Raw genomic sequence first — 26036 nt, forward strand, 5'->3', positions numbered from 1 at the left:
CTTTTTCTGCTTCTAATATGAACCGGCTCATGAGATGCATCTCGTTCAGTCTTTTCATTCTTTACATACCTGAAAAGGGTAAAATTGAGGTATGCTACTAATCCTCTCTTCTGGCTCATGCTGTTGCCCTCATAAATTCTCAGGGAGAAAGTTCACAAGACACAATACGAGCTGCATCTCCTCTCCCCTGATGCTGCATGTGTAAGTCACCGGCTGTAGGGCTTGTCCCAGCTCACCCCCTGCCACACAAGGGATGGGTGGAGGTAGATACAAGAAGCACACTCTCAGACCTCCCATTCTTTGTAAAGACCTTGTCAACTAGGTGCTCAGTTACTGGGAGGGAGGGGCTCTGCCAAGTCCTATGGGGATCTATTTGCAAATGGCTGCTGTGCTTGCATAACAGATCATACTCACATTGTTATATGTTTGGAGAGGGCAAGGATCCCCTAAACTCCTGGGTGCTAATCCTCCCCATAATTCCTGGATTTAGTCAAAGTTAGAATTAATCAAGGCTTGATTAAACTCTGTTGGATTCCGCCCGGCATAGCTAGTAGAGGGTACGGAACACAGCTAATAATGGTCAAACTATTAACCTATTAAGAGGGTCATTAACAGATACTTTCTGGGTGAGACAAAAAATGGAGAAAGCCAGTGAGAGGTAGTAGAGACAAAAGGCCAGAGTTTCAGGAGGGAAGGGCAGAATTACTCTGGGTTTGTGAGCTAAGCAAACAGGGAAAGTGCCAGTTTTGCAAGCTGGGGAGGGGGAAGTCAGAGCACAAGACGGGCAGTCTGTTTTAGGCTGCGGAGAGGGTCTGATACAATCTTGGAATCTGAGGCTGCAGCAATGGAAGGACCAGGGCCCTCTTGGGATGTGAATGCTCTGCACTCTCCATGTAGGTTCAGGTTGTACAGTATATATGTGTAAACAAACCATGCATCATATAGACACCACAGTATCTGCCGTATCTTTATGTTCCAAGGAAACACAGACCCTGGCAAATGTGCCTGGTACCCCTGGAATCTCACACCGCTTGGAGACTGGAGTGACGTGTAACAATATTTTGAACTTCTAAATATTTAATAAGCACTCACATTTTCAATCTATACCGTGCCTGCTCATAATTGTCCCAGAATTGTTAAGTGAGCATAAAGTGATTGGAATGTATGATTATTCCTGCTGAAGGCCATGAAAGATTAACTGGATTAAGCAACACCAAAATGTTTTCCCCCGTGGCAGTTGGCCAGTTATGCTGGCATGCATTGCTGGGCCTGCCCAAAACATTTTGCTGCCTGAGGCAAAGATCAAACTGGCACCCTCCCCTTCTACGTACAGAAGCTGACTGGACAGGCAGTTGAATTTCAGGCTGTGTACGCACAATCTCTTTAAAGCAATTTCCCTCAAAGAATTATGAGCACTGCAGTTTACCCCTCACAGAGTCACAATTCCCTTTAATAGTGCCCAGCGTCCAGAGTTATTTGAAAGAATGTGCTTTAAAAGTAGAGTGTGTATGCTTCACTTCAGCACTGGCAATGGGACTGTGTTCTCCACATGAAGGAAGCAGATTAGAAAGTTCTGAAAAGGATGTCTGTCCTCCCAACAGAGAGGAATGACTGCAGGGTTCAGGAGAGAAGCCTGAGAGGTTATCCTGTTCATCATATGCTGCCTAAAGTGGTCATTTCACTCTGGCCAGCCTTGATTCATAAAGGGCGAGTTGTGTCTAAGGAAATCACACAGACACTGTGTGACCTGCTGCAGTGCAACTCAACCTCTATCCTGACATTTCAGTTCAGTGTAGGACTTTGCTTACAGATAAGGCTTCTCACCACATGGGCTCTTGAGAGTTATAGGAAGGCTATCATAAGGGGACAAGGGGCATGTGACTAACTTAACTCTATCTGCTAAACTATCATGTTTATGTAAAGCCTCGTGCAGATTAGATAGCAGAACACTTTAAATGGTGAGACGATAAGAAATAAACTAATATAGAGTGGGCAAAGTAAACACCCTGACAAAACCCTGTAATCTATTAGAATTCAGAGCCTGGAAAATCCCATTTTAAAAAGTCACCCTAAGGATCAAATGCTTAATTTAAAACTGTTGGTGTGTAGTTAATAAATGGAGCTGGAATAATGATCAGCAGATATTTGGGGAGCATTGTGCTTAGCTTATGGAATCAATAACTAAAAATAATATAACACTGGGAACAAACTAGTTTTGAATATTTACACTACTGTTCCTTCATCAATTCCATGTCAGTTTCCCCCTCTTCATCTAACTCTTCCTTCTTTTTTACATATATAACATGGTATGGGGGGGTGGGGTGGGGAGGGTTGAAAAAGGAAGGGAGTGACCCTGAGATGAGATTGTGAAATACTCAGTAGTGTGTAAGACCACAAACATCTCTCTCCCACAGCAGTTATCAGACAAATCAGTGAGGTTGTGGTGAGTGACATCCTTTTTCTAAAATAAAGCTTTTGCTTGGAGGAAGAAAATGGAAATAAAACCCAGTTTCAGAGGGCAATAGAGGATAAAGTCCAGGAAGCTGGATGTTATTAGACTTGTATAATTTTATACAACTCTGTTGTGACATTGCTTATTATGTTATGTGGGCTGGGGTTTTTTTATTGCGCATTCTATTGTTGTAAACCTCCCATGGGCACTTTTTAATGGAAAGGCAGAAAAAAGCTAGCAGAAACTTGGCCATTTGTTTTAACATTTCCAATGCTATTTATTAAACATACCTATGTTTAATAGACAAGGCTTTTAAGGTGCAGTCACAAAGCCTCCATCAAGATCCACACATTGCCATAAAATTGTAATTTCCCCAGTTTCTCCCACTGTCCTACCACTGGGCAAACTGAACCAACTGCCACAGACAGGGTGGCAGTGGATTAGTGCCCTCTTGGTCTCGTTTCCCTTGCAAATCCACTCACACAGCTCCAATGGTGCTCTCTAGAGTGGCTGCATCTCCATGGCTCTCTTGAACGACAAAGCTCCTTCCTCAGGACTACATGGTGGACAGACCATAGTAGAATAATTTACTGACCATAGCAGAGTTATTTCCTGAGAATATGAAAAATCAACACAGCTCACACTAAAAGCAATGACTGAGTAGTGCAAGGAGCTTCCAGCCTGGAACAACCACAAAGCTGTAATGGAAGATAGTGCAATTGTTTTGATCTCTATCCCATACCTTTTGGTTAAGATCAAGTTATTACATGAAGCCATGAAGGAAGGAGTTCTTGTTTTACCCTATTCAACAGAACATGGGTTATATAAGAAACCTGAAAAAGATCTGGGCTCTCATCATGACTTGAGAAATTAGTTTAAAAAACAAAACATAGTCTCTCTCAGGATTGCTTAACTTCTTATAGGTATTTATCGGTTCTAGCCATAGCCTGCATTTAATGAGAGGAATCCATGACCTCTTCCTTTGTATAAACCGTCTTGTTTGCAAACCATAAAGATTGCAAAAAGAAACTGAAGACAGAAGTCTCCCATCACCTCCATGCTTCATAAGGAAATGCTTATGCTTCTTTAACAAATGACAACATGGAGTCATTTCTAATTCAAGATAATACCATTCCAAGCTACACCTTTAAAAATAAAGGCTTTTTTTATTGGCTTTTGGTTTTTTAAGTCTACCATTACAGAAACCTTAGAATAACTTCTTTCAGCAACTATAGTTTCTGCTGTCAGGTAGGAACTGGATCACAAAGATAGAGTCACTGCTTCCAAGCTGCTTCCGTTTTCTTGGCCTCGATTCCTCTGTGGTGAAACAACCTCCTCTTTGTTTTAAGGAGTCACTTTCTTGTAGGTAATGTGAAGGTGCTGAGTCATTGGCTGCGTAGTGGTTGCCATGGAGACAGTCTGTTCTAGTTTCCCATCAGAATTGAGCCTGAATTTTCTAGTAATCTAAGGAGGGAAATAGAAAACACATGGCTTATTATTTGATCCTGTTTATAATTCAAGAAGAAAAACAGCAGCAAAGCAAACCACTGTCCAATGACTTGAACCAAATCTGTGTCCTCAGGACTAGGAAGCAAAATGGCTCATCCCTGCAAAATTCTACAGAGAAAATATGAAGGCCTGCTTATATTCCCACCACCCAAGTATTATTCAAGAGGAAAAGATAATATATCCCATAAATCAGGAAAAAGGTGAACTATTTTGTTCAAGATTTTTGCTTATACAGTGGTACCTCGGGTTACAGGTGCTTCAGGTTAAAGACTCTGCTAACCCAGAAATAGTACCCCGGGTTAAGAATTTTGCTTCAGGATAAGAACAGAAATTAGGCGCCGGCGCTGGCGTGGCAGCAGTGGGAGGCCCCATTAGCTAAAGTGGTGCTTCAGGTTAAGAACAGTTTCAGGTTAAGAACGGACCTCCGGAACGAATTAAGTACGTAACCAGAGGTACCACTGTATTTTGTACCAGGATCCTGCTCTGAGATCACTCAACCTTTCAACAACCATGGAGAGAAACACACAAGACAAAATAGTGAAGGGAAACAAAACCCACTGCTAATCATCTGTGATTGCTTTACTCAGCATTGTGCCTCATTTGAAAGCATCTTCTGCTTCCAATTTGCCAAGCTAGGGTTAAACCAAGTATGAGAATACGAAGGCAAGGAATTACAATGCTGAAATTGAAGAAAACTGTGATGGAGAACTGGATTAAACATATTAAATAAAGGGGAGAGGGGAGAGAATAGTTTAGAATTTGATAGCTATGGAATACTGGGGGTCTTGCACCAAACAGCCCATAAGGGTAAAGCAAGGCACTGTAGTCAGAGCACATTTTGGCAGAGGCCAAAAAGGTCCCTCCACTTATTTCAGTAACAGATTTCTGCACACAATCCAAGATTTTCTGTATGCTAAATTGGTGCCCTTTACCCTTTTTTGCCATAGTTAACATGGTTTTTAAAGAAGAGTGGAGATATCCGGGACTGTGGGATCCCTGCCAAAGAAACCCTGCCAAAAGTTATTTTGTTAAGTACAATTGCAGCAAAAACACCCACACCCCACCAATATGCAGCTATTGAAACAGAAAAACTTCAGCTCCATGAAAGCTCTTTAATACACTTGTTATTTCTAACCATATATTGTGAGGAAATGCAAACACAAACCGCGCCAGTAAAATCAATTTCCTGTCTTTATTTGAAGAGGTCTACAGAATAAAATACTTTCCCCCTTTTAAAACAAACTGCTGAATATTGGTAATTTTTACATAATCACCCAGGAAATGTATCCCAAACATTACAGGCAAGATAATCTGAGACAAGGAAAAGGAGACATGGGTGAACTGGGATGTGTCTCCTGCTGCTCTCGCCAGCAATAGAAAGATTAGCTTGACCCCAGCAACTGGCTGGAAGACCTATAGCTTCTGGGAGTTTGCTTCCCCCATCCCTCCAAAAGGAACTCCTCAGCAACTCTAAGTTGCCCTGCAGCTGCAGAAATCCTTAAGGGAATGGATAGAACAGGATAAAACCTGAATAAACAAACCTCTGGTGTTATTGTTCCAGTGTTGGAACTGAATTAATATGAAGAGTGAGTGGTCTTGCTTTTTCATGTTCTTGATTTATCAGGGCCTTAATATTTAGTACAATTTACCTTTAATACATACTGATAATTACCATGCTTTTCAGATAACATGCTTTGCAGTTGAACCTTGTGTGTGTGTGTGTTTTGCATTATAGGTGGGCTTGAGCACACTCAAACTGGAGATTATGAAATTGACTTGCTTTCACCAACCACAGCAAACGTCAAACATAGTTTAGTGTTCAAACAAGGTTACTTGTGGTTAATCTAAAATGGAAGTGGAAGTTTCTCATCTCCTTATGTTAGTGCTAGAGGAGAGGGGGAGGAAATAGCATATAAGCCAAGGGAGGAGAGGCCAGGCGTGTTCTTGTAATGCATCCAGTTACATTCAAATTGCAGCCTCTGCCTTTCCCAACTCCAAATTCTACAATGCTTTGACTGGAAATTCAGGAGCTATTTTTATCAAATGTTTTTAACAGTGGCAAACCTTGACATCTCTACAATGAACCTTGACATCTCTACAATGCATTTTTGAAGCACCCACCCTCAGACAAGTCACTAGAATATAAACAGAAGTATACTGGAATGGACGCGGGTGGCGCTGTGGGTTAAACCACAGAGCCTAGGACTTGCCGATCAGAAGGTTGGCGGTTCGAATCCCCACGAAGGGGTGAGCTCCTGTTGTTCAGTCCCTGCTCCTGCCCACCTAGCAGTTCGAAAGCACGTCAAAGTGCAAGTAGATAAATAGGTACTGCTCTGGCGGGAAGGTAAATGGCGTTTCCGTGTGCTGCTCTGGTTCACCAGAAGCGGCTTAGTCATGTTGGCCACATGACCCGGAAGCTGTACGCCGGCTCCCTCGGCCAGTAAAGCGAGATGAACGCCGCAACCCCAGAGTTGGTCACGACAGGACCTAATGGTCAGGGGTCCCTTTACCTTTACCTTTATACTGGAATACTGTTAGCATTGCTTTGCCACAGATGCAGGGTACTTACATAACAATGTAGGTTAAATGTACCAATAAATTAAATTAGTTCCACAGTCCAAAATTATTCAAACTATTTTAACATTATGTATTGGACAGCTATAAGCAACAGGGATATAAAAGGGTGAATGTTTGTAAACAAGCAGTTTACAAAAGGTCACAAATAGATATTCTGAGTATCTTTGTGGGATGTGGTTTTGTAGTTAGGCAATAGTCAAGAAAAATGAAAAATGTAAGGGTCTGGTGTATGTAGGCTCGTTTCGGAACATCTGTGAAATGTGGGATCATTATTTTTTTAACTTGCCACCGAAATTATACATTAACTAAATGGTTAAAAACTCTTATACGGATGCTAAGAGTTGTAGCCCAATAACATCTAGAAGGCACTAGGTACCCCCACCCTGGGGCCTCACAATTACTTTTTTATTTTAATAAAATCCTCTTTCTTTATAATTCATAACATTACATAATTCTGCATATCTGGGAGCTTGCTGTTATCTAGAAATGAATCCCTGACTTTGAGTTGCCTCATTTAGCTTCCAAACTGATTGACACTCAGTCACCTGAGTTCATCTTCAGTAGAAACAATTAGGATCTGTAACAGAATGTTCTAATGTATTATCATTTCCTAATAGGACTCCTCTTGTTCAGGGTTCAAGCCAGTCAGTTTGCTCCAGGGAGCCTTCCACCTATCAGTTCCCCACTTTTTTCTTTCAACTGATACTCAGCTTTCCATGGCCACTGAACATGTTTGCTTTAATATATAGTTGTGTACTTCTGTAAATCTTGGCATTCCACTGAATGTGCCAATGCCTCCCTCTTGTTTCTCAGTGGCCCCATTTCTGTTGGCACTCACTACCCAAGTTAAGGTTGACAGTAGCCCTCTCTCAGCAGCTGCCCTTCTACAAAATAGACAAGACCTTTCATTTCTCTGTCATTTCTCTGACCTCAATATTTTTTTCAGGTCCTCTATTGCTGTTCTCGTTTTACCTCTTCTACCAAGTGCTTAATGCATCTTTTTAAAATTGGCACAGATCTCACAGTAGAATGAAATATGAGGATGAACAGAGCTACTTTAAATTTTATAGAAGCAGACTGTCTACTTGACTTTGTCTTTTTTCTCCCCCAAGGGAATGTGTTTGCTCTGCTAAGCTCTTCAACTGCAAGAGTCAAGGCTGCCTGATGAGGAATAATACTCGAAGACCTTGTGCAGTGCTACCAAATAATAAAAATTATTATTAAAAGAGCAATATGCCTTACATGAAATTATGTGAACAACATGAAGAGGAAAATATGTATACAAAGAAAAAAGAAAAGAAAAGAAAAGGGAGGGAGGTGGGAGGGAGGGAGGGACAGTCCTACGAAGAGAAGAGACCTGTTGGCTAGAAGTATGAGAAATTATTGGACAGATGAAATCCTTGAGATCAGGTAAGAAAGTGAGGGGTCTAGCAACATTTTTTTTTTTACAATGCCTATGAACAGTCACAGCCTGCAGAGCCAGCAAGCACTCCATCAGCATGGTGTTTTCTTGTGTTGCCTTCTAACAGAGCAGAGAAAGTGGTGGCAAGCACCAAGATAAATGTGCCTCCTTTCATCCAAGTCATAATTAAGGCACAGCAGGGTAAACAGCCCAGGGACAGGACATTTCTGTCTCTCTACAAACCAGGGGCCTTCCCAGGGCAGACATCCATATTAAAATAGCCAAAGGACACCTGAGGACAATTTTTGTCTCTTCTGTATAGTATCAGGCCAGCCAGAGAGAAACCTACTATTCAATTCAAGAGGAAGGGAAAGTCAGGACTGTTGAAAGACTGGGAATGTCTGGTACAAAATACTGAAAATTTGTTCCTGCTTTTGAAACCCCAACCAACCAGTCTTGTGGGGGCAAATGAGGGTCCCCAAAATTAGGTAACCACAGCCTTGACATGTGCCACAGAGGTTGTGGGCAGGAGGGAGAATATTCACTAAAATATCCTATCAAGTCAGGGGTACACATTCTGGTCAGAGTTTTGCAACTCAGAGTATGAGCAGTTTCTGCTAATGTAACTATCAACCAAGCAGTGCTGCTGCCAATCTATGGGGAGGCAGATTGATAGAAAGGTCTGCTGGGTACAAAAATCGACAGATATTGGAAATCAGTTACAAAAACTAGGTAGGGCTGAAGAGAATGTCAAAGTTAAAGGCTTCCTGGGGCATGCATGAGTCAGACACTTATCCAGTGAGGCCCTGCACCACTCTTTCTGATTAGCTATATAACTGCAGGCACATCTCCCTCTCCACCCTTTTCCTGTGTGAGATCATGATCCTTGGCCATATCTGGAACCTCTTGTGGTCTAAGTGGTTCTACTGTACTAGTGAGTTCAAAGGGCCCCATCACGAGTCTGCTTTCTGCCATGTGGAGATGTGGAGCTATAGGAAATCTGGGTTCTAGTCTTGATCCTCTTCCTACCTTCAGCATCTAAATAGCTACCGCTGCCAGAATACACAAAAGCTTTCTTGTAGTCACTTCAGCATCTCCCTTCTGCAGGAACTGAACCCTATCTGTTTTATCCCCCAAATTTCGGTAGTTGTTTGCAGTCTGCTTGGCTGCTGACTAAGGGTTCAAATCCTTAACCACTGAAGTTCATAGCTACAGATGTTAGTTGCTCTCTCCCGCTCTTTAGTGGTTTCTTTCGAGCTGCCCATTTCACCTTGTGTGCATGCCTGGGTTGGGAGATCTCATATAACTCTTCAGGCAGGCAACAGAATGCCGAGTACAGATTTCTCATACCAGTTCAGCTGGACCACACTTAAACATACTCACTTGCTCTACATGGGGTTTCTTGGCAAATGAGATCCTTGCTACAGAGTGGGAAGCTATAGAAAGCTCCTGCCCATTAACCTCTCCTTCCTCCACCTCTACCAAACCTGGATCAAGAAGAGAAATTATTAATACTGACACAGTTCATAGAGCTGGAATACAAGACAACACTTGGCTTATAAGCAGGCAAGAAAGATTTGTTGAAAGTATGGCATCAAGCCACTTTCTGACTACTTTAAGGGAAGCTGGTTTTAAAGCAGAAAGAGGGGGAAACATGCTAATGTAATTAGGCTAGTACCTGTATTCTGAGCACTGATGAAGGCCACCTTGTTAGTGTCAGGTTTGATGCGGATAAATCCACATTCTCGGTGCATCGGTTTCCTCGTGTCTGGATGGAAGGCGTTGAATCTATTAGGATAGGAGGATACTAACATTACCATTCCTCTATAAACCCATCCTCAACAGCTTTTTCAGAATCATCTGTATGAAATGAAAATAGCGCTCCCATACCTGTCCTCAACAAACAGTAAATCCGAAGTCCCATTTAAGAAGCATAGGATCATATTCAATGCAAGTCCTATTCAGAATAGACCCACTGACGTTAAGGGCATTTCTAACTTATGTTCACTCACATATGGCTGAAGATAGTTTCTTGGATATCTTTTTTCCTCTCTTGGAAATTTGTACATTCTTTTAACTATGCACTGCATTTTTGCCTGTCCCATTAGATACTTGTCAGAGTATATTTTTCATATTACTTGGCAACTCCGGCAACTCCTAATAAGGAATATTGAGGTGTACCTGTCACCGCAGAAATAGTATGACCGCAGAAATAGTTTTATGTCTTCTTCCTCGACATAAAACGCTGCAGTTATACAAGTTTCCTTACACATAGCACTCCTGAACAGTTCTTTTAAAAACTACAGAACTGTGCTAGTAAAAAAAAGTGCTGATTTTATACATCAGGTCCCAATGTCATGTTGGCAGCAAATAATGCTTTCTTCTATAACCGCCCTATTACCTCTCCCATATTTATGATGTTTCTGGATCATTTCCTACATTGCATTTCTGCAGAGGTCATGCAGAGGAAGAATGGATGCTCACTTTTGGCCTAAATAGTCCCCAAGGAGCTAGGCAATTTTGCCATTTACAGAATCAGCTGGCAAGTAATATTTTAAAACACAACTCTTTCTTTAAAGCAACGTTATAGGGGTTCAAATCTTCCCAATTAGTGAAAATCCGTATTTCAGCTGGGCAATTCAGCAGAAAGAGTTATGCAACTAGAATAGGCATGTGGCATAGTGCATTAAATTCCAAAGCATACTGAACCGACCACTTTTTAGAGGATATAAAAACTAGCAGCTTTAACAAGTGCTCTCCCCCCCCCCGAAAAATAGGTGCCAGTATTCACCACAAAGTTGTTACCGTAAGTGCCACAGTTTTCAAAAACAACAAAAAGAGGTGCTGGTACTGTGTACCCTTGAGTACCTCCTGGGGGGGGGGGGGGAAAGCCATGGCTTTGAGAAAATAGTAGCACGCATAATTGCAATCATTGAGGAGGTGTTTGTTTATCTTTACAACAGCATAAGGGGAATATCCTTTCAACTCTCAAATTTCACTTTCCATTTTAAGAACACAAAAGACTGCTCAAAATTCTAAGAAAAACTGTTTTTCTCAAAACCAAAACATGTTAGATTTCCAACTTTCCATTTGTGCTTATATAGAAATGCATCTTTTTTTGAGTCAAGAGAGCTGGAAAAAATTCAAAAATATATTGAAAAAATCTTTGTAATGCCTGGAGGATAATAAATCATACATTTGATCACACCCACTCTTGCTTGGCTCTGGAACAAACATTCCATTCCCAGGCTACCAGGAAGGACCCCATTAAGCACTTAAGCCAACTACAAGAAAGCGTCCAGAACTACTATATCACAACATCCCATATGACCACTGTTCTCCCGCAACACATTCCTATGCCATTGAAGCCCCTTCAATCTATCCATCATACAGCCACTGCTGCTTTCCCCCACCTAATGTGACAGACTTGTACAGTGGTGCCCCGCAAGACGAATGCCTCGCAAGACGAAAAACCCGCAAGACGAAAGGGTTTTTCGGTTTTTGCGACGCTTCGCTAGACGATTTTCCCTATGGGCTTGCTTCGCAAGAAGAAAGCCCATAGGGAAATCTCCGGGGACCTCTTTTAAATGCTGGCGGTGGGGAGCAAAGCCTTTCCCCCCCCTCCGGACTTCAGAAGAGGTCCAGGAAGGCCAGCGGGGGCGAAAGGCTTGGCTCCCCACCGCCAGCATTTTAAAAGCGGTCCGGGATAGCAGGGAAGCGCTTCCCGCTATCCCGGACGGCTTTTGAAGGCAGGCGGGGGGGAGCAAAGACTTTTGCCCCCCGCCAGCCTTCAGAAGAGGTCCAGGACCTCTTCCGAAGGCGGGCGGGGGGCAAAAGTCTTTGTCCCCCCTGCCTGCCTAACCGGGGGTTTTTAAATCGCCCCGGGACTGTCCCGGGGCGATTTAAAAGCCCCCGTACGGCTTTTGAAGGCAGGCGGGGGGGGAGCAAAGACTTTCGCCCCCCGCCGGCCTTCAGAAGAGGTCCTGGACCTTCCCGGGAGAGCGGGAAGGCAGCGCTGCATTTTCCGCTCTCCCGGGAAGGCAGGCAGGGGGGAGCAAAGACTTTTGCCCCCCGCCAGCCTTCAGAAGAGGTCCTGGACCTCTTCTGAAGGCCGGCGGGGGGCAAAAGTCTTTGCTCCCCCCTGCCTGACCTTCCCGGGAGAGCGGAAAAACGCGCTGCGATTCTCCGCTCTCCCCGACGGCTTTTGAAGGCAGACGGGGGGGAGCAACGACTTTTGCCCCCCGCCCGCCTTCAGAAGAGGTCCAGGACCTCTTCCGAAGGCGGGCGGGGGGCAAAAGTCTTTGTCCCCCCTGCCTGCCTAACCGGGGGCTTTTAAATCGCCCCGGGACTGTCCGGGGCGATTTAAAAGCCCCCGGACGGCTTTTGAAGGCAGGCGGGGGGGGGAGCAAAGACTTTTGCCCCCCTGCCTGCCTTCCCGGGAGAGCGGGAAGGCAGCGCTGCTTCTCCGCTCTCCCGGGAAGGCAGGCGGGGGGAAGCAAAGACTTTCGCCCCCGCCGGCCTTCAGAAGAGGTCGGGGGACAGACTGTCCCCGGACCTGGTCTGAAGGTGGTTTCCATAGGCGATTTAAAAGCCCCCGGACGGCTTTTGAAGGCAGGCGGGGGGGAGCAAAGACTTTTGCCCCCTGCCAGCCTTCAGAAGAGGTCCAGGACCTCTTCTGAAGGCTGGCGGGGGGCAAAAGTCTTTGCTCCCCCCTGCCTGCCTTCCCGGGAGAGCGGGAAGGCAGCGCTGCTTCTCCGCTCTCCCGGGAAGGCCGGCGGGGGGAAGCCCCCGCCGGCCTTCAGAAGAGGTCGGGGGACAGACTGTCCCCGGACCTGGTCTGAAGGTGGTTTCCATAGGAACACATTAATTGATTTTTAATGCATTCCTATGGGAAACCGTGCTTCGCAAGACGAAAAACTCGCAAGACGAAAAGACTTGCGGAACGAATTAATTTCGTCTTGCGAGGCACCACTGTATTCAACAAATCACCTGGCAGCCATGCGTAAAAGGAATTCCATGCAGGTGAATAACCAGGCTGGTGGAGGAGGGTCATCTCTAGTCTACTTGGTAGAAGGCCAAAGTTTGAGAAAAAACTCCTCTTAGCAGGGCAATATAAATGTTGCTGATTAGTAAATTTTGGGGTTTTATTTACAAAGTTTATGATCCCTAGACACCCAATTCCTTGGTGAACCCACAAACAGTTGCATAGCACCTTCACCCTGCAGCCACCTCTGCCTCTTCCACCATCTGTCCTGCTGTTACCTTTCCCAGGCACACACAGGATGGGAGCACTGGGAGGGAATGGGAAGCAGGGGGAAAAGCAAGATTTTAAGGGGCTTTTAAAGATTTTGCTGCCTATTAAGAAAGTAAAGTGCCTGGGAACTCAATTTTGCACTAGAATTACTAGTAGGGATGTGGAGATGTTATATTGCCTGCACAGTTACTTCTGTCCTTTCATTTATGTTTGAGGTCTTTAAGAAAACTGACTGCATAGCTAAGGATGACAACTAAATGTAAAAATCTATGTGGCGATAGGTTAATAGCTGCTTAGCAGCTTCTGAAAAACAGGATGTCTATTTCTAGGAAGAATTTGATTTATATTCTACGCACAGATTTAAATTGATTCTTAGCTTGTACCTCACTAACAGTCTCATTTGATAAACAACACAGATTATTTTAAGGTGTCCCGGTTGTGGAAAAACCCCTCAAAAATAAGGAAACTTACGAAAAATTCAGCATGGGTTGCCCCACATGAGAGATGCACACTTCTTCGAGGTATTGAAAGGGCTTCATTGCAGGGAAGGTACCATCTCCTGGGGGGTCTGACAGCCAGGTGCCCAGCATCCAGGAGAGAGGCTCAACCACAGGGTTCAACTGCGGGGTTTCTGTGAGAAGAGAGAGACTGAGGATAAGAAAACTGCACCAAGACTTTGGGCAATTAGCTCTTACCACGTCAATGTTGATCAACTACTTTGCATTGGTGAGACAGTTCCCAGTAGCCATGTTGCGTGTTCTACTATCCTCTTTCATTTTATCTGTTTTTATCCAGCTCTGGCCACATGAGAGTTGAGGTGGGTCAAAAGTTCAAAACAAATTTCATATTTTACAAACTTGGTTCAAAATAAAATTTTGACTAACTATGTACATATAGGCTCCTTGACCATTTCTTACCCGCCTCAGGGTCAAACTATATGTTACAAAAAAGACTTGCAATCAAAGCAGTAATGCTGGGAAAGGGCATAATTACATCAAAGAAAAACTGCTGGAATGTTCACAGTCCTGAAGAGAAGAAGAAGAAGAAATAATAATACAAGTATGTCATTTTCCTAAATGACGCTATCATAAATTTTCAGGCATGGAAAATTTTCAGCTGGAAAACCAGAGCTGGGCAAAGCTGTACACACCCAAGTCCCCTTCATATTAATACTGAATGTGCTGCCACACATTCAAATAGCTATATATGTGTACACAAAGAGCTACTAGCTATATACAAATAACTGTATCAATGGCAAGCATTATTTTAGACAGAGAAAGCAATGTCATAACAAAGCTATAACCTATAAGTTGGGAAACACAAGTAGGAACCAGAACAAAGCATTGTAGTCTTCCCTGCTTCCTAACAGGAATGGTCCCATTCAAGGCTCAAGCCAGATGAATGAGTGATTGACAACACACAAGGCCGACATAACTATGTTTTGCATGAACACCTGACCTCAGTGTTCTCAAATGTCTGCTAACGTCCAGCAGTATCTGATTTTCTTGTTCTTTGATGATAGCTCAAATAATAATAAGATATTGGTATGGTAAAATGGATGTTTTTTATAATTAAATTACCATTGTAACTCTTCAATATAGTACCCCTGTCTACAAGCACCCAAAGCACACTTTCTTTAAAAATGAACACAGAATTCTACAGACTGGCTTGTCCTTTAAAAAATTTGGCTGCTCCATGCAAGATGGCAAGCACTCCATGCAAGTGGTATAGTACTGCAGGGGCAGGCAGGGACGAAACACTTATTTTGCATCAGGGACAATATCTGTGGGTTAAACCTCAGAGCCTAGGGCTTGCCGATCAGAAGGTCAGCAGTTTGAATCCCCGTGGCGGGGTGAGCTCCCGTTGCTCGGTCCCTGCTCCTGCCAACCTAGCAGTTCAAAAGCACGTCAAAGTGCAAGTAGATAAACAGGTACCGCTCCAGCGGGAAGGTAAACGGCGTTTCCGTGCGCTGCTCTGGTTTGCCAGAAGCGGCTTAGTCATGCTGGCTACATGACCCGGAAGTTGTACGCTGGCTCCCTCGGCCTTTAAAGCGAGATGAGCGCCGCAACCGCAGAGTCGGTCACGACTGAACCTAATAGTCAGGGGTCCCTTTACCTTTACTAGGTATAATTTTATTTTATATGAGGTGCTTTCCAATTGCTGAAAGCAGAGTAAATAAGAATTCTTTTTGTTGTGAAGAAATTATAACTTGTGAGTATATATTTAGGTGCTCTATTTATTATTTCAGTTTATGTACTAATGTTATGCTTGTGTTGGGCAAGTCTATTCTTTTTCAATTTTTTAAAAATACAATCAAATGGGCATAAAATGATATTTCAAAGCTAACTTTATTCTACATAGAGCAGTGAGAAGTGTGATGGGTGATGAGCCATTCTGAAAAGCTTTCTTTATCTGGGCAATGAAATCTCTTTTCCTTCCATCTCCTTAAGCATAAAATGGTGGCAATATTTATGACAAAGCACAATTTCCATGCAATTACGGTAGTATAAGGTCATGCAAAAGTCTGAACTCTCTTCCTTGAAGAACATATGCTGTTTATAACAAAGAGACTTGTGGCAACTTGAAGACTAAGAATTTATTATGACTTAACTTTTGTAGACTAGAGTCCATTAATTTATAAGAGGATGAAAACAGGGAAGCTTGCATAGCTGAAAATGTGGTTTTTGCTACCATCTAGTGGCTAAGTACAGCAATTCAAAGCAGCCTTCCCTGAAAGGGTGTAACATGGATCCATATTATCTGCTCCTTTTTGTTGTTATTTTTGTCACTTTTGTTACCTGGAATGGTATCACTAAATGAGAACAAAGAGTAATTGAGAGGTCACTGCTGGACCTTCCGGATTCACTACATTAAGAGCTCATCTAAATACACTTGTAAAGTTCCAAAGGCACTGAATCCTTTGCAGTTATATCTTCACGACAAATTCCATTGCAACACATGCAATTTGAAAAGGAATAGTGGACTGCAAAAAAGATGACAACCTTTCTGTTAGATTTGTAGTAAGAGGTTGTTGGTCAGAGATACTAGAGCATGCTGACTCAAAATTGAAATTCAACTCAAAGTTATTCAACTTATCATCCAGCCCGGACCAGTAAGTATATCTATGTTAATTTTTACTCTAATGAAGAAAGAATGTGAACTGAAAATTCGTGTAAAATGTTAGATGACTAGCTGGTCAAAAATCTTATCTGATTCATAATCAGCTACCTTTTCTTTTTTTAAACACACAGAGAATCCCAGGGTGTTTTACAGTACATCTCCTTCCTCATTCTCAACCTTTCATACAGTACATGTTAAATGTCATATTGTGCAACTCCAAAGCACACATATTGCCTTGGAAAATCTCCTTAAAAACAACCGATAAGTTGATTCTAATAAGATATATTTGATTCTACCGCTATATGGTCTGTTTTGATTCCTATTCTTAATTCCTATTTTAAAACTATTTAAAGTAAACTCTGTATAGGTTTTTTTTATTAAGCCATATATAAATCTTGCTAAATAATGCATATATTATTTTATTGTACTTTCATTGTACACCCCTGAGGGTGGCCAAGAGTGTTTGTTAACGAAGTTCCCCTCTCACCATAAACAGAAGTTAACTGAATAGGAAGGTTGTGGGCTTTTCCCTGTTTTACTTGTAAACTTTTACCCATGATGAAGAGATAACAGAATCACAGAATTGTATAGCTGGAAGGGACCACAATGGACATCTAGTCCAACCCTCTGCAACGCAGGAATCGATTGCCCAGCGTGAGGTTCGAACCCACAACCCTGAGATTAAGGGCGTCATGCTCTACTAACTGAGCTATTTGGATCAAGGGAGCGAGTGCATAATTCTGAGGTCTCATTCCGAATACAATCCCATGGACCATATAGCAGCTCCAAGTAAAGTTGCAGAGTGCAGGTGCACTGCACTCTGTTGAGATAACAGATCTCTGCACACAAAGGCTGAGAACAATGGCCTGCAGGATAATTTAAATAGGCACGAAACTTAAGAAGAGCTCAAATGCAACCCAAATCTCTGTTTTCAGAATGTTTTAAGTGTTTCGATAAAAGTGTTAAGCATTTTAGACTGTACCTGTGTCTGTTTCAATGCTGGCCATATCGTGCAAGATTATTTTTAGCTTGTTCACTCTAGATCGCTTATCATTCCCTAGTCTCCAGGAACACTGTGATGCAATCTAGTAAGACAAGACAGGAAACAACCTTGGGACTCTACACAGAGGTTACCCCAGTGTATTCTGGGACTTGTAGTTTAGCTTAAGCAAGCTATGGAGAGAAGAAACCTACAAGTATGGCATATATTGTGACTCATAATTCCTTTCTGGCTACTATTGCCTTTTCATAGACAGAGGATAAGCTACATAATGGAAGTTAAAGGCAAACATATATGTATTTACATTCGAGTTTTATCAATTAGTACAGATGGCATTCATTTTGTGCAGAGGTTCCGTTCCCAGCCCCTGCACACATTGGTGGAGTGTGCGTAAGTGTGTCCCTGCCCATTATGCTCCACCCAGTCCCCATTCTTCTCTCTTCCAGGTCCAAAAGGACCTGCATGTCGGTAATTGTGCACTGATTGGAGATGCCTAAAATGGTTGCCACCTGTATAGCTGATTAGCAAAATTCTACTTGGAGCCTTTGCTGCAATGCAAAGGGGAAAACATAAAGCAGGGGGAAGGCTTTACATATACACATTTGCAAATAATATGCGTCACAGCAATAATATTGCATACCCTCTAACGTGTCCCAGAGGAAAACCGGGACACACGTCTTTCGGGGCCATGGAGTCACGTGACTTGAGCAAGAACACAGCCCCCCAAAATGGGATGTCCTGCTTAAATCGAGACAGTTGAGGGGTATGATATTGCAGATTAGCAAAATTGCATCAGTAATTCATACAAATTGAGATTTTGTCAGGCAAAGTTACATACTAAGCCTACAACTTTGTCCTTCGTTTCTTTCATTCCTACGAGACTAAGTAATCTGTAAGTAACAGTGTCCACACAGAAACATATTCCTTGTTTCTCTACAGAGCACACACAAAACAGCTAACAACGGTTCAAAACATCCATCAGAAGTTGTTGTTGTTGTTACTAAGGTTATTACCTGCCCTTCACCAGCAGGTCCCAGGGCAAGTTACAACAATTTAAAATTTAAAACTGTTAAAGCAAATTACAGTCGGGAATAGCCTGATCACTGCCAGCAAGGTCCTGCCAGCTAGAGTTGATGGGAGTTGTAGTCCAACAGGTGGGGACCCAAGTTTGAGCAACACTGGCCTAAATCAGCAGGGGAGGCTAACCTGTGGCCCTCCAGATGTTGCTGGACTACTTCTCCCATCACTGGCCATGCTGCCTGGGGTTGGTGGGATGGCCACAGCTGGACAGCTACAGGTTACACACCACTGGTCTCAAACCCTCTGGTAGTAAATAGGTTTTGTATATGAATTCTGAACGCCTTCATCACAATCCAGCCAGGAGAGGTATGCACATGCCACCTCTCCCTTATCCCCTTATAGGCAAATGACTTCCACTGACCTCTTTGGCAGCAAGGAAAGGAGAACGTGTGGCAAAACCTTCCACAGTCCTCAGTGGCTAGAGTGTTTTAGCCTACCTCAGCTTACAGATCTTCTTCTCCAATGGGGAGATGTTCCAAGTAAATTTCAAGCAAAATTTGGCTAGTGTACCTAGACAACCCCGATGTGAGGAGTAGGAAGGAGGTTTGGCCCCTTCCCCTCCGGGGCTCTGAGGATTTTGGTGTACACATACAAACACACTCCACTGGAACACCTGACTTGCCAGGTCTTTGCCACATCAGCATTACTGAATCTGCACTGTCATTCCACTGTCTGCTTCCTGAACACAAGAAATGGCCTAAGGCAGGAGCGCTCAAGGACCATATTATCTCACAGGAAATCTTCCAAGGTCATATGCCAGCAGCAGGTAAGCCAAAGGCAACAGATGTGACTCTTACCTTTTGTTGCCAGGCAAAAACATTCACTTGGCTTTTAACTATATATGGGCTTTTTCTGTGGGCGGTCTTTTTTATGCTGGATTTAATGTATGTATGCCTTTGGTTTTTTTCCTTAAAACACTGTAAGTCACTTTGTACAGTAAGCTACATTCCTGCCATGCAAAAGTTAGAGGTTTTGTACACGCACATACACATGGTTCTTCATTCAGAGAAGGATACATTCTAGCCAGGCAAAAGCATGCAGAGGATGCAGGGCTAGTGATGAGTGTGGCCTGGGGGGAGCTCCATGGGATGGCTAGAAATGCCTGGAGGGCTGCAATTGTCTTGCAAGCCTATGGCTTGAGCGGCATTTTTTTTTTTTAAAAAATGCATCTTATTTTGGGTATAACCAACCACAGAGCCTAGGACTTGCCGATCAGAAGGTCGGTGGTTCAAATCCCCACAACTGGGTGAGCTCCCATTGCTCGGTCCCTGCTCCTGCCAACCTAGCAGTTCGAAAGCACATCAAAGTGCAAGTAGATGAATAGGTACCGCTCTGGCGGGAAGGTAAACGGAGCTCTGGTTCACCAGAAGCAGCTTAGTCATGCTGGCCACATGACCCGGAAGCTGTACGCCAGCCCCCTCGGCCAATAAAGCGAGATGAGCGCCGCAACCCCAGAGTCGGTCACGACTGGACCTAATGGTCAGGGGTCCCTTTACCTTTACTTTACCTTTTACAGTGTACCAACTGCATGTCAAATGGTGATTGAACTGTGTTTGGGTATAAGAAAGCTACACATTCAGAGGGAAAGCGTGCTGAGAAATCATGATATTCATAAATGAGAGGTATATGATGGATAAACCGGATTCCCAAGCAACTTTCAAACAAGTTTTAAAACTGCCATATTAATGACTCACCCATAGGCAGTAATGCAAACAATCGAAACCCCTTAAATTTCAGAGCACTGGTACATGGCGTATGGGTGGGGAATGTACGTGTGAATGTTTCGGTTAGGGTGGCCAAGTGCAAAAGAGGGTAGGATGCCTGCAGCTTTCCTAGTTGTATAAAAGAGGAAATCTCAGCAGATGTGGCTTGCATAACAAGCCACACCTGCTGCTAAAATTCTCTTTTTTACATGACAATTTAATGTGCGGGTTGCTTGGCCTGTTTTGCACCTGACGATCCTAGTGTCAACAACAAAGAATAAGAGTTTGCAAGCAGTTTCATTTTCAAAAACTGGATGCTATATCACCAATAATAATAAGGTATTTTTAAGGAAATGGGCAGAATTCACCTAACACGGACTTCTGCTAGTGCAATGGGACATCCTGCACTCTCCTCTCACTGCGTGCCCCCTGAAATTGGCTCGAGGGGCAGTTGGGAGAACCCACAGATCAACACTGAAGGGGAGGAAGAGGGGCAATGGTTCCATCTGGCAAGCTGCAATGCATACAGTGTGTGATTGTTCATTATAACGCTACATTGAATCCCACCCATTATATTTAACTAAATGGCTTCATATTTTTATATCAGTTTCGCCCTGGCTAAGAGTGCAGAAGATACTGACCACAGTCCTGGGACAGCAGGTTGCTCAGGCATGGGAAATTGATCCTCTTCAGTTCATCTAGTTTTTCCTTCAGCTTTCTAACTTGGCTGTCGGAGCGACTGATCTTTTGTCTCAACTGCTTTAGCTCTCCATTCTTCTTCTCTACCTGCTCTCTCAAGCAGCACACTTGACTTTTGCTCTGCCTAGAGGAGAAGCAATACGAATGCAGGGAATCAATGAGCTTGCAGGCTCCTGAAGCAGACATGATGACCTCATTGATGGACATGGGGTTGGCATCCGTTTCTCCCTTCTGACCTACAACAGCTTCTGTTGCTGGCTTAGGGGTCAGATCTGCAGGAGAAGCAGACATGTTCTGGGAAGGTTTCTGAGGGATAGCAGTGAGAGAGGAAGTAGAGGAGGATTCTGTTAAACTAGTATCCTGCTCCAGAGTGTTGCTACTACAGCTTGGATCCGCACTTCTCCTTAACCTTTTCCTTTCTAGTTGCTCTTTTGGAAAAGATGACCTCTCTCTAGTGTGCTTGGAGAAAAAGCTGTAAGAGTGAAGGGAGCCAATAAATTTGCATGCGCCAGACACAGGAGGGGTGAAGTCATCCTCCGACATACCACTTTTGTCCATTTTCAAATTCCCAGAATGGATAACTGCTTCAGAACAATCCTCCAGAGTCAGTTTTCCTGGCTTATTTTGAGTCACTTTTGTGACTAGGTTATCTGCTAAAATCCTCCTGAGGGAGCCTTCAAGTTGGTCCTGGAAATTTTCTCCCTGCTCTGACATTGACCTGATTTCAGCTTGAAGAGTCACTTGCTCTATTTCTTGAGTCCCGTGAACTATCAAGTTTTGGTCAGATGATAAGATTCCCTCAACTACCTCACCGCTTCCTTCCTTTGGTTGATCACCATCTCCTTCTAGAGTCTGACTTGCTATTTTCCTCCTCCTTTTGACATAATCCCTGCTCTCCCCTCTTTTCTCTGAGATATGGAAGATGGTTGGCACAGCTGTGGGCTTGAGCAGCCGGTGCTGGTCTTCGTGCCGTTTTGAAAAACTGTCTTTAGTAAAGTGCTCGCTGCAAAGAAAGGAATACTTGGTGGGAATCCAGTTGTCCCGCTGAACTGCTTTTAACCACTGGATCAGTCTCTTTGAATCCTTTAAGGGAAACCTTCAAAACAGTGTAAAGGAAAAGCATTACTGTGTATGCTTTTTGCCTAGAGCTTTTCAAAGTAGCTTATACATTGAGTTACGTTTAAGAGCAACCTGAATTTTATAAAAAGACAGTCTGTTAAGATTACATTGCAGGGCGCAGAACTATGCAGCAGTAATTACATTTTCTACAAATCAGAATTTGTCATGTATGTTAAGACTCTTTCAGCTTTGAACCTATTCGTTCATTTTTAAAAATGCAGTAACTCTGGACTAACTGAAAACGGTTCTTCAAACAGAAATACATACAATTCAGTAACATTGATGACAGTTAAAATATTTTTATCATTTAGCCACTTGCAAACAATTCTTACAATCCAACCAGCAGATTCAAATGAGCTGCCAAGTGCTATGCTAAAGCTGCAACTCCTATGCAGGGTTGGATATGGTTAAGCCTATCTCTTTCCAAGGGGCTCAGACTCACCTAACTTTGCATTAGGTCAGGCTGAATGATAAGAGCAGCTGGACAGATGGGTCTTCTACAGGGAAAGTACTATAGTAAGGGCACCACTACTGGTAATCTATTGCTGAACTTTATATGGTACCCTAGTTAGGTTATCCCTGCTATACCTTAAGTCTAGATTTGGGAGTTTAGCAGCTAACCATATCACAATGTATTTGTACCAGTCAGAAATATATGTCTATCCCTGACCTAATATGGAGTTATGCAGTCTTCCAGCTTAGTCTGAGATCACTGACCCATCTACCTCAACAACTTTCTCCTCAGATGGCACATAAATATCCTTCTACCTTCCTTCCCAGTGCAGTGCGAGATGCAGACAAATAAGAGGAGAGGATGGGGAGACACTGCTGGGGTTACCACTCTTCACTCTGGGGAAGAGAAATTGTAAGCCACACCAAATAATGTGTGTGCATTTATCTGTTTGCCTGTGTCTTGGTTCAGGCAGAAGTGCATCTGAAGGTACGTCAAGTGTTGTTGACGGCACTATAGATCCTGATCAGCACTGTAAAGTTAAAAGAGCAAATAGTGTGAATAGAAAAACTCCGTCTGGCTCCACTATATCGGCGAGTTATCCATGATGAGAGAGGCAATCTAACCCATTAACCTGCTTTGTGAAACAGACTCTTCCAAACTGTAGGGAGAGACTATCAGGAAAGTTATAAAACAGTCTGAAATTACCACTTCAACACAAAGGCAGAAAAAATGGGTTTTCAAGTGTCAAGCCTTCTGATTCAATATACCTGACACTGAAAAGTTGGATGGAGACTATGCCAGTTTCTCATGTCTATCATGAGCAGACAAAATGCATTCTGAGAGCTAACAGGAAACCTGTGGTGCCACAGGCCTAAATGATCACCAATTGTGGGGGCGGCTTACAGGATCTACTTTATGTGTGTGTGTTTTAATAGATCTCCCAGATTCTCCAACCGAAGCTAGGCAGGGGAGCAGGACATACTTTAACAATGAAGAAGTAATATGTTCAACTCAAAAATATGCTATATTTAACTCATTCAAGGAAAACTAGGATATAAGTGTAATAATAAATAAATAAATAACATCAGCATTATTGCTGATCTACTGCAAATTATATCTACTGGGATATCTTTATCCAAGTTTTGTTCACCCATAGTGCAAAATGCCATTGTTAGTTGGCAACTTTTCCTTTTTCATCTATGTCCACTTTAGTATTAGTTACTGGTACTTCTGTTACAACAGAAACTGCTGCCTCAATGCAGACCGTAGGTATTATAAAGTATTTATTTTGCTTAATTTAGATGTCATATCAAATCATGGGTAAGGAGGGATATAGTGCAATCCTCTGCAGGTTTACCAATGACTAAGTCTCACTATGATAAGTGCTTAGGATCTAACTATTATGGTTTAGCATGCTGACTGAATTGATATGTCGTGATTTGCAATCAGTCAGCAAACCAAAATCATAAGTAATGGTTTGAAATGTATCTGCACTTGCAAACTACATTATGTCATGTCTGAAACGACAAATTATAGTCATGGTATTTGCTTCATTTCTGGAGTGCAAAGCAAAGGGAAAATGAAAGCAAACAGCTTTAAACCATGGTTTGCTTGTACATTGGAAGCTCAAAAATGATTTGGGCTCTAACCCACGCATAGGTAAACTCAGCCTGCCAGATGTTTTGACACTACAATTTCCATCATCCCTGACCACTGGTCCTGTTAGCTGGGATGATGGGAGTTATAGTCCCAAAACATCTGGAGGGCCGAGTTTGCCTATGCCTGCTCTAATCTATGGTTAGAGCAAACCATGGTTTGATGTACTATGATATCTGAAGAAGTGTGCATGCACACGAAAGCTCATACCAATAACAAACTTAGTTGGTCAGTAAGGTGCTACTGGAAGGAATTTTTTTTATGATATCTGAAGTAAGCCTGGGCTTTGACAAAAGCAATAGCTGTTGGTCATCAATCCCACTTTAAGAAACAATGTAATGCACTTTGCTACTCTCAATGACAGAACAGTTTATGCAATCTAAATCTGCATATAGTCTAATACAAAAAGAAAAAAAAATATGTGGGCAAAATTTGGAGGAGTATAACTCCCATCATCCCTGACCATTGGTCATGTTGGATTCAATTGACTAGACTCAGGAGTCCAACATCATGTGGAGGACCACAGATTCCACAGCTCTTCTCTAGATCAGAGACAGCACCCCTTTGCTGAGAATCTACCTTTTGCCCTGATTGTGAATTCCTGGTTGCTGCTGGAAACAAAATGCTGGGCTGGATGAAATTTGCTTCTTTTCTCAATTTATAAATATATATTGTTTTCTCAAGTTATTTATAGTAAACTCTGCATATCTTTGCAACTTAGATATCTGTCATTTCTATATGCATGGGTGTGGCATATTTCTTAACGCTAGGGAATGCTCTTCTTGCACGCTACCAGAAAAGCAAAAAATCAGGCATTTCTAATTGTTGCCATCTGCCGAGATGTTTGCTGCACACCTGATGGGCAAGTTGCTTTCTCCAATGGGTGCATGCATCTTATTCCCAGAACTCTGACAGGACGAGGCAGGCAAACTTACAAACAGGAAGGCTATGTACTCACACCTGCGCTCCACACCTTAAAAGTGGGGCTTACTTTTAGAGTTCAGGACGAACCCGCCCTGGAACCTGTTTTCAAAGGTTGCGCTTCTGCTGTAAAACGTGGGAAAGTGAGGGACGGACGGGGCAATGTGTCATCATCATCGCCATAAGGAAGCATGTGCAGAGTGCCTTGCTCTGCCTTCCCGGGGGGTGGGGGCACAGCCCTGACACACCTCTCTCAAAATTAGGTTAGGCGGCCGGATTGTATTGGCGGAAAGAACATGGATAAGGGATTCTCTTTTGTCCCTCGATCTGCCTGGGAGCGGGTGGAGGCGAGGTAATAAGGGGGGGGGGGAGAGGATGCAAGCAGCCAGGTATGCGAGCGGGGCACCCCGTCTTGTTTCGTGGGGCATCAGCCCGTCAGGGTGCTGCAGGCGGCGGAGGAGGAAAAGCAAGAGGCTCCTCGCCCGTCTGCCCGACGTATGTCACGGAGAAGGAGATGGGCAGGGCTGTGCTCGAGTCGCCCTCCCAGCACCAGGTGCGACCTGTTCCTGCCCTCCCCCTGGTTACCTGTGGAAGGAGACGGCCGCTCGACCCCGGGGAGCTTTGCCCTGCCGGTTGGAGCAATTCAGCGCCGCGCAGCAGATCACCATCTCGGGAGGCCGCGCGGGCGGCCCTGCCTCTCCCCCCACCTCCACCACCTCCTCCTCCTCCTCCCCCCACTCTGCGTCCGTACAACAAGATGGCGCAGCCTGTCGAGTCACCTCAGCCGCCTCGCCGCACCCTGAACGGCCACTTCCGTACGGAAGGAGCAGCCGTTTCACAGGGGCGGTCCTCAGGCGGCGTTTGGTCAGAGCGTACGTGTATCTACAGCACGCTTGCCTTTTTAAAAAACAACAGCAGCAACGGCTTTTTACCTCACGGCCTTGCTGTCGGTACACAGAAAGAAGGCCAGGCTGTTGTGGGGCTTTAATATGGTTAGAATGGAAGTGTGACGTGAACTCCTAGACACTGCAATGTTGGAGGTGGGGGGGGGTAAGGGGGCGGGGCGTTAAGGTTCCGTACACAAATATGG

General features: G+C 43.6%; 1 protein-coding gene across 4 annotated transcripts; it reads right to left on the reverse strand.

Moving 5' to 3' along the window:
* Positions 1 to 3598: 3598 nt before the first annotated feature.
* On the reverse strand, positions 3599 to 25683 carry THAP4 (THAP domain containing 4). 4 transcript variants are annotated; one of them, XM_081910451.1, is made up of 6 exons: positions 25532 to 25683; positions 20739 to 21892; positions 13666 to 13825; positions 9619 to 9728; positions 9324 to 9427; positions 3599 to 3916 (listed from the first exon to the last, which is right to left on the reverse strand). In XM_081910451.1, exons 1-6 carry the CDS (start codon positions 25612 to 25614, stop codon positions 3797 to 3799), a joined length of 1731 nt encoding a protein of 576 aa, XP_081766577.1. In that variant the 5' UTR covers positions 25615 to 25683; the 3' UTR covers positions 3599 to 3796. The 4 variants fall into 4 exon arrangements, with proteins under 4 accessions (XP_081766577.1, XP_081766579.1, XP_081766578.1 ...); XM_081910453.1 differs by having other exon boundaries at positions 20739 to 20920; positions 25532 to 25668; XM_081910452.1 differs by lacking the exon at positions 25532 to 25683 and adding an exon at positions 22641 to 22748.
* Positions 25684 to 26036: the final 353 nt, after the last annotated feature.

The sequence above is a fragment of the Podarcis melisellensis genome, assembly GCF_964234715.1.
Source record: "Podarcis melisellensis genome assembly, chromosome: 5".
NCBI lineage: Eukaryota > Metazoa > Chordata > Lepidosauria > Squamata > Lacertidae > Podarcis > Podarcis melisellensis.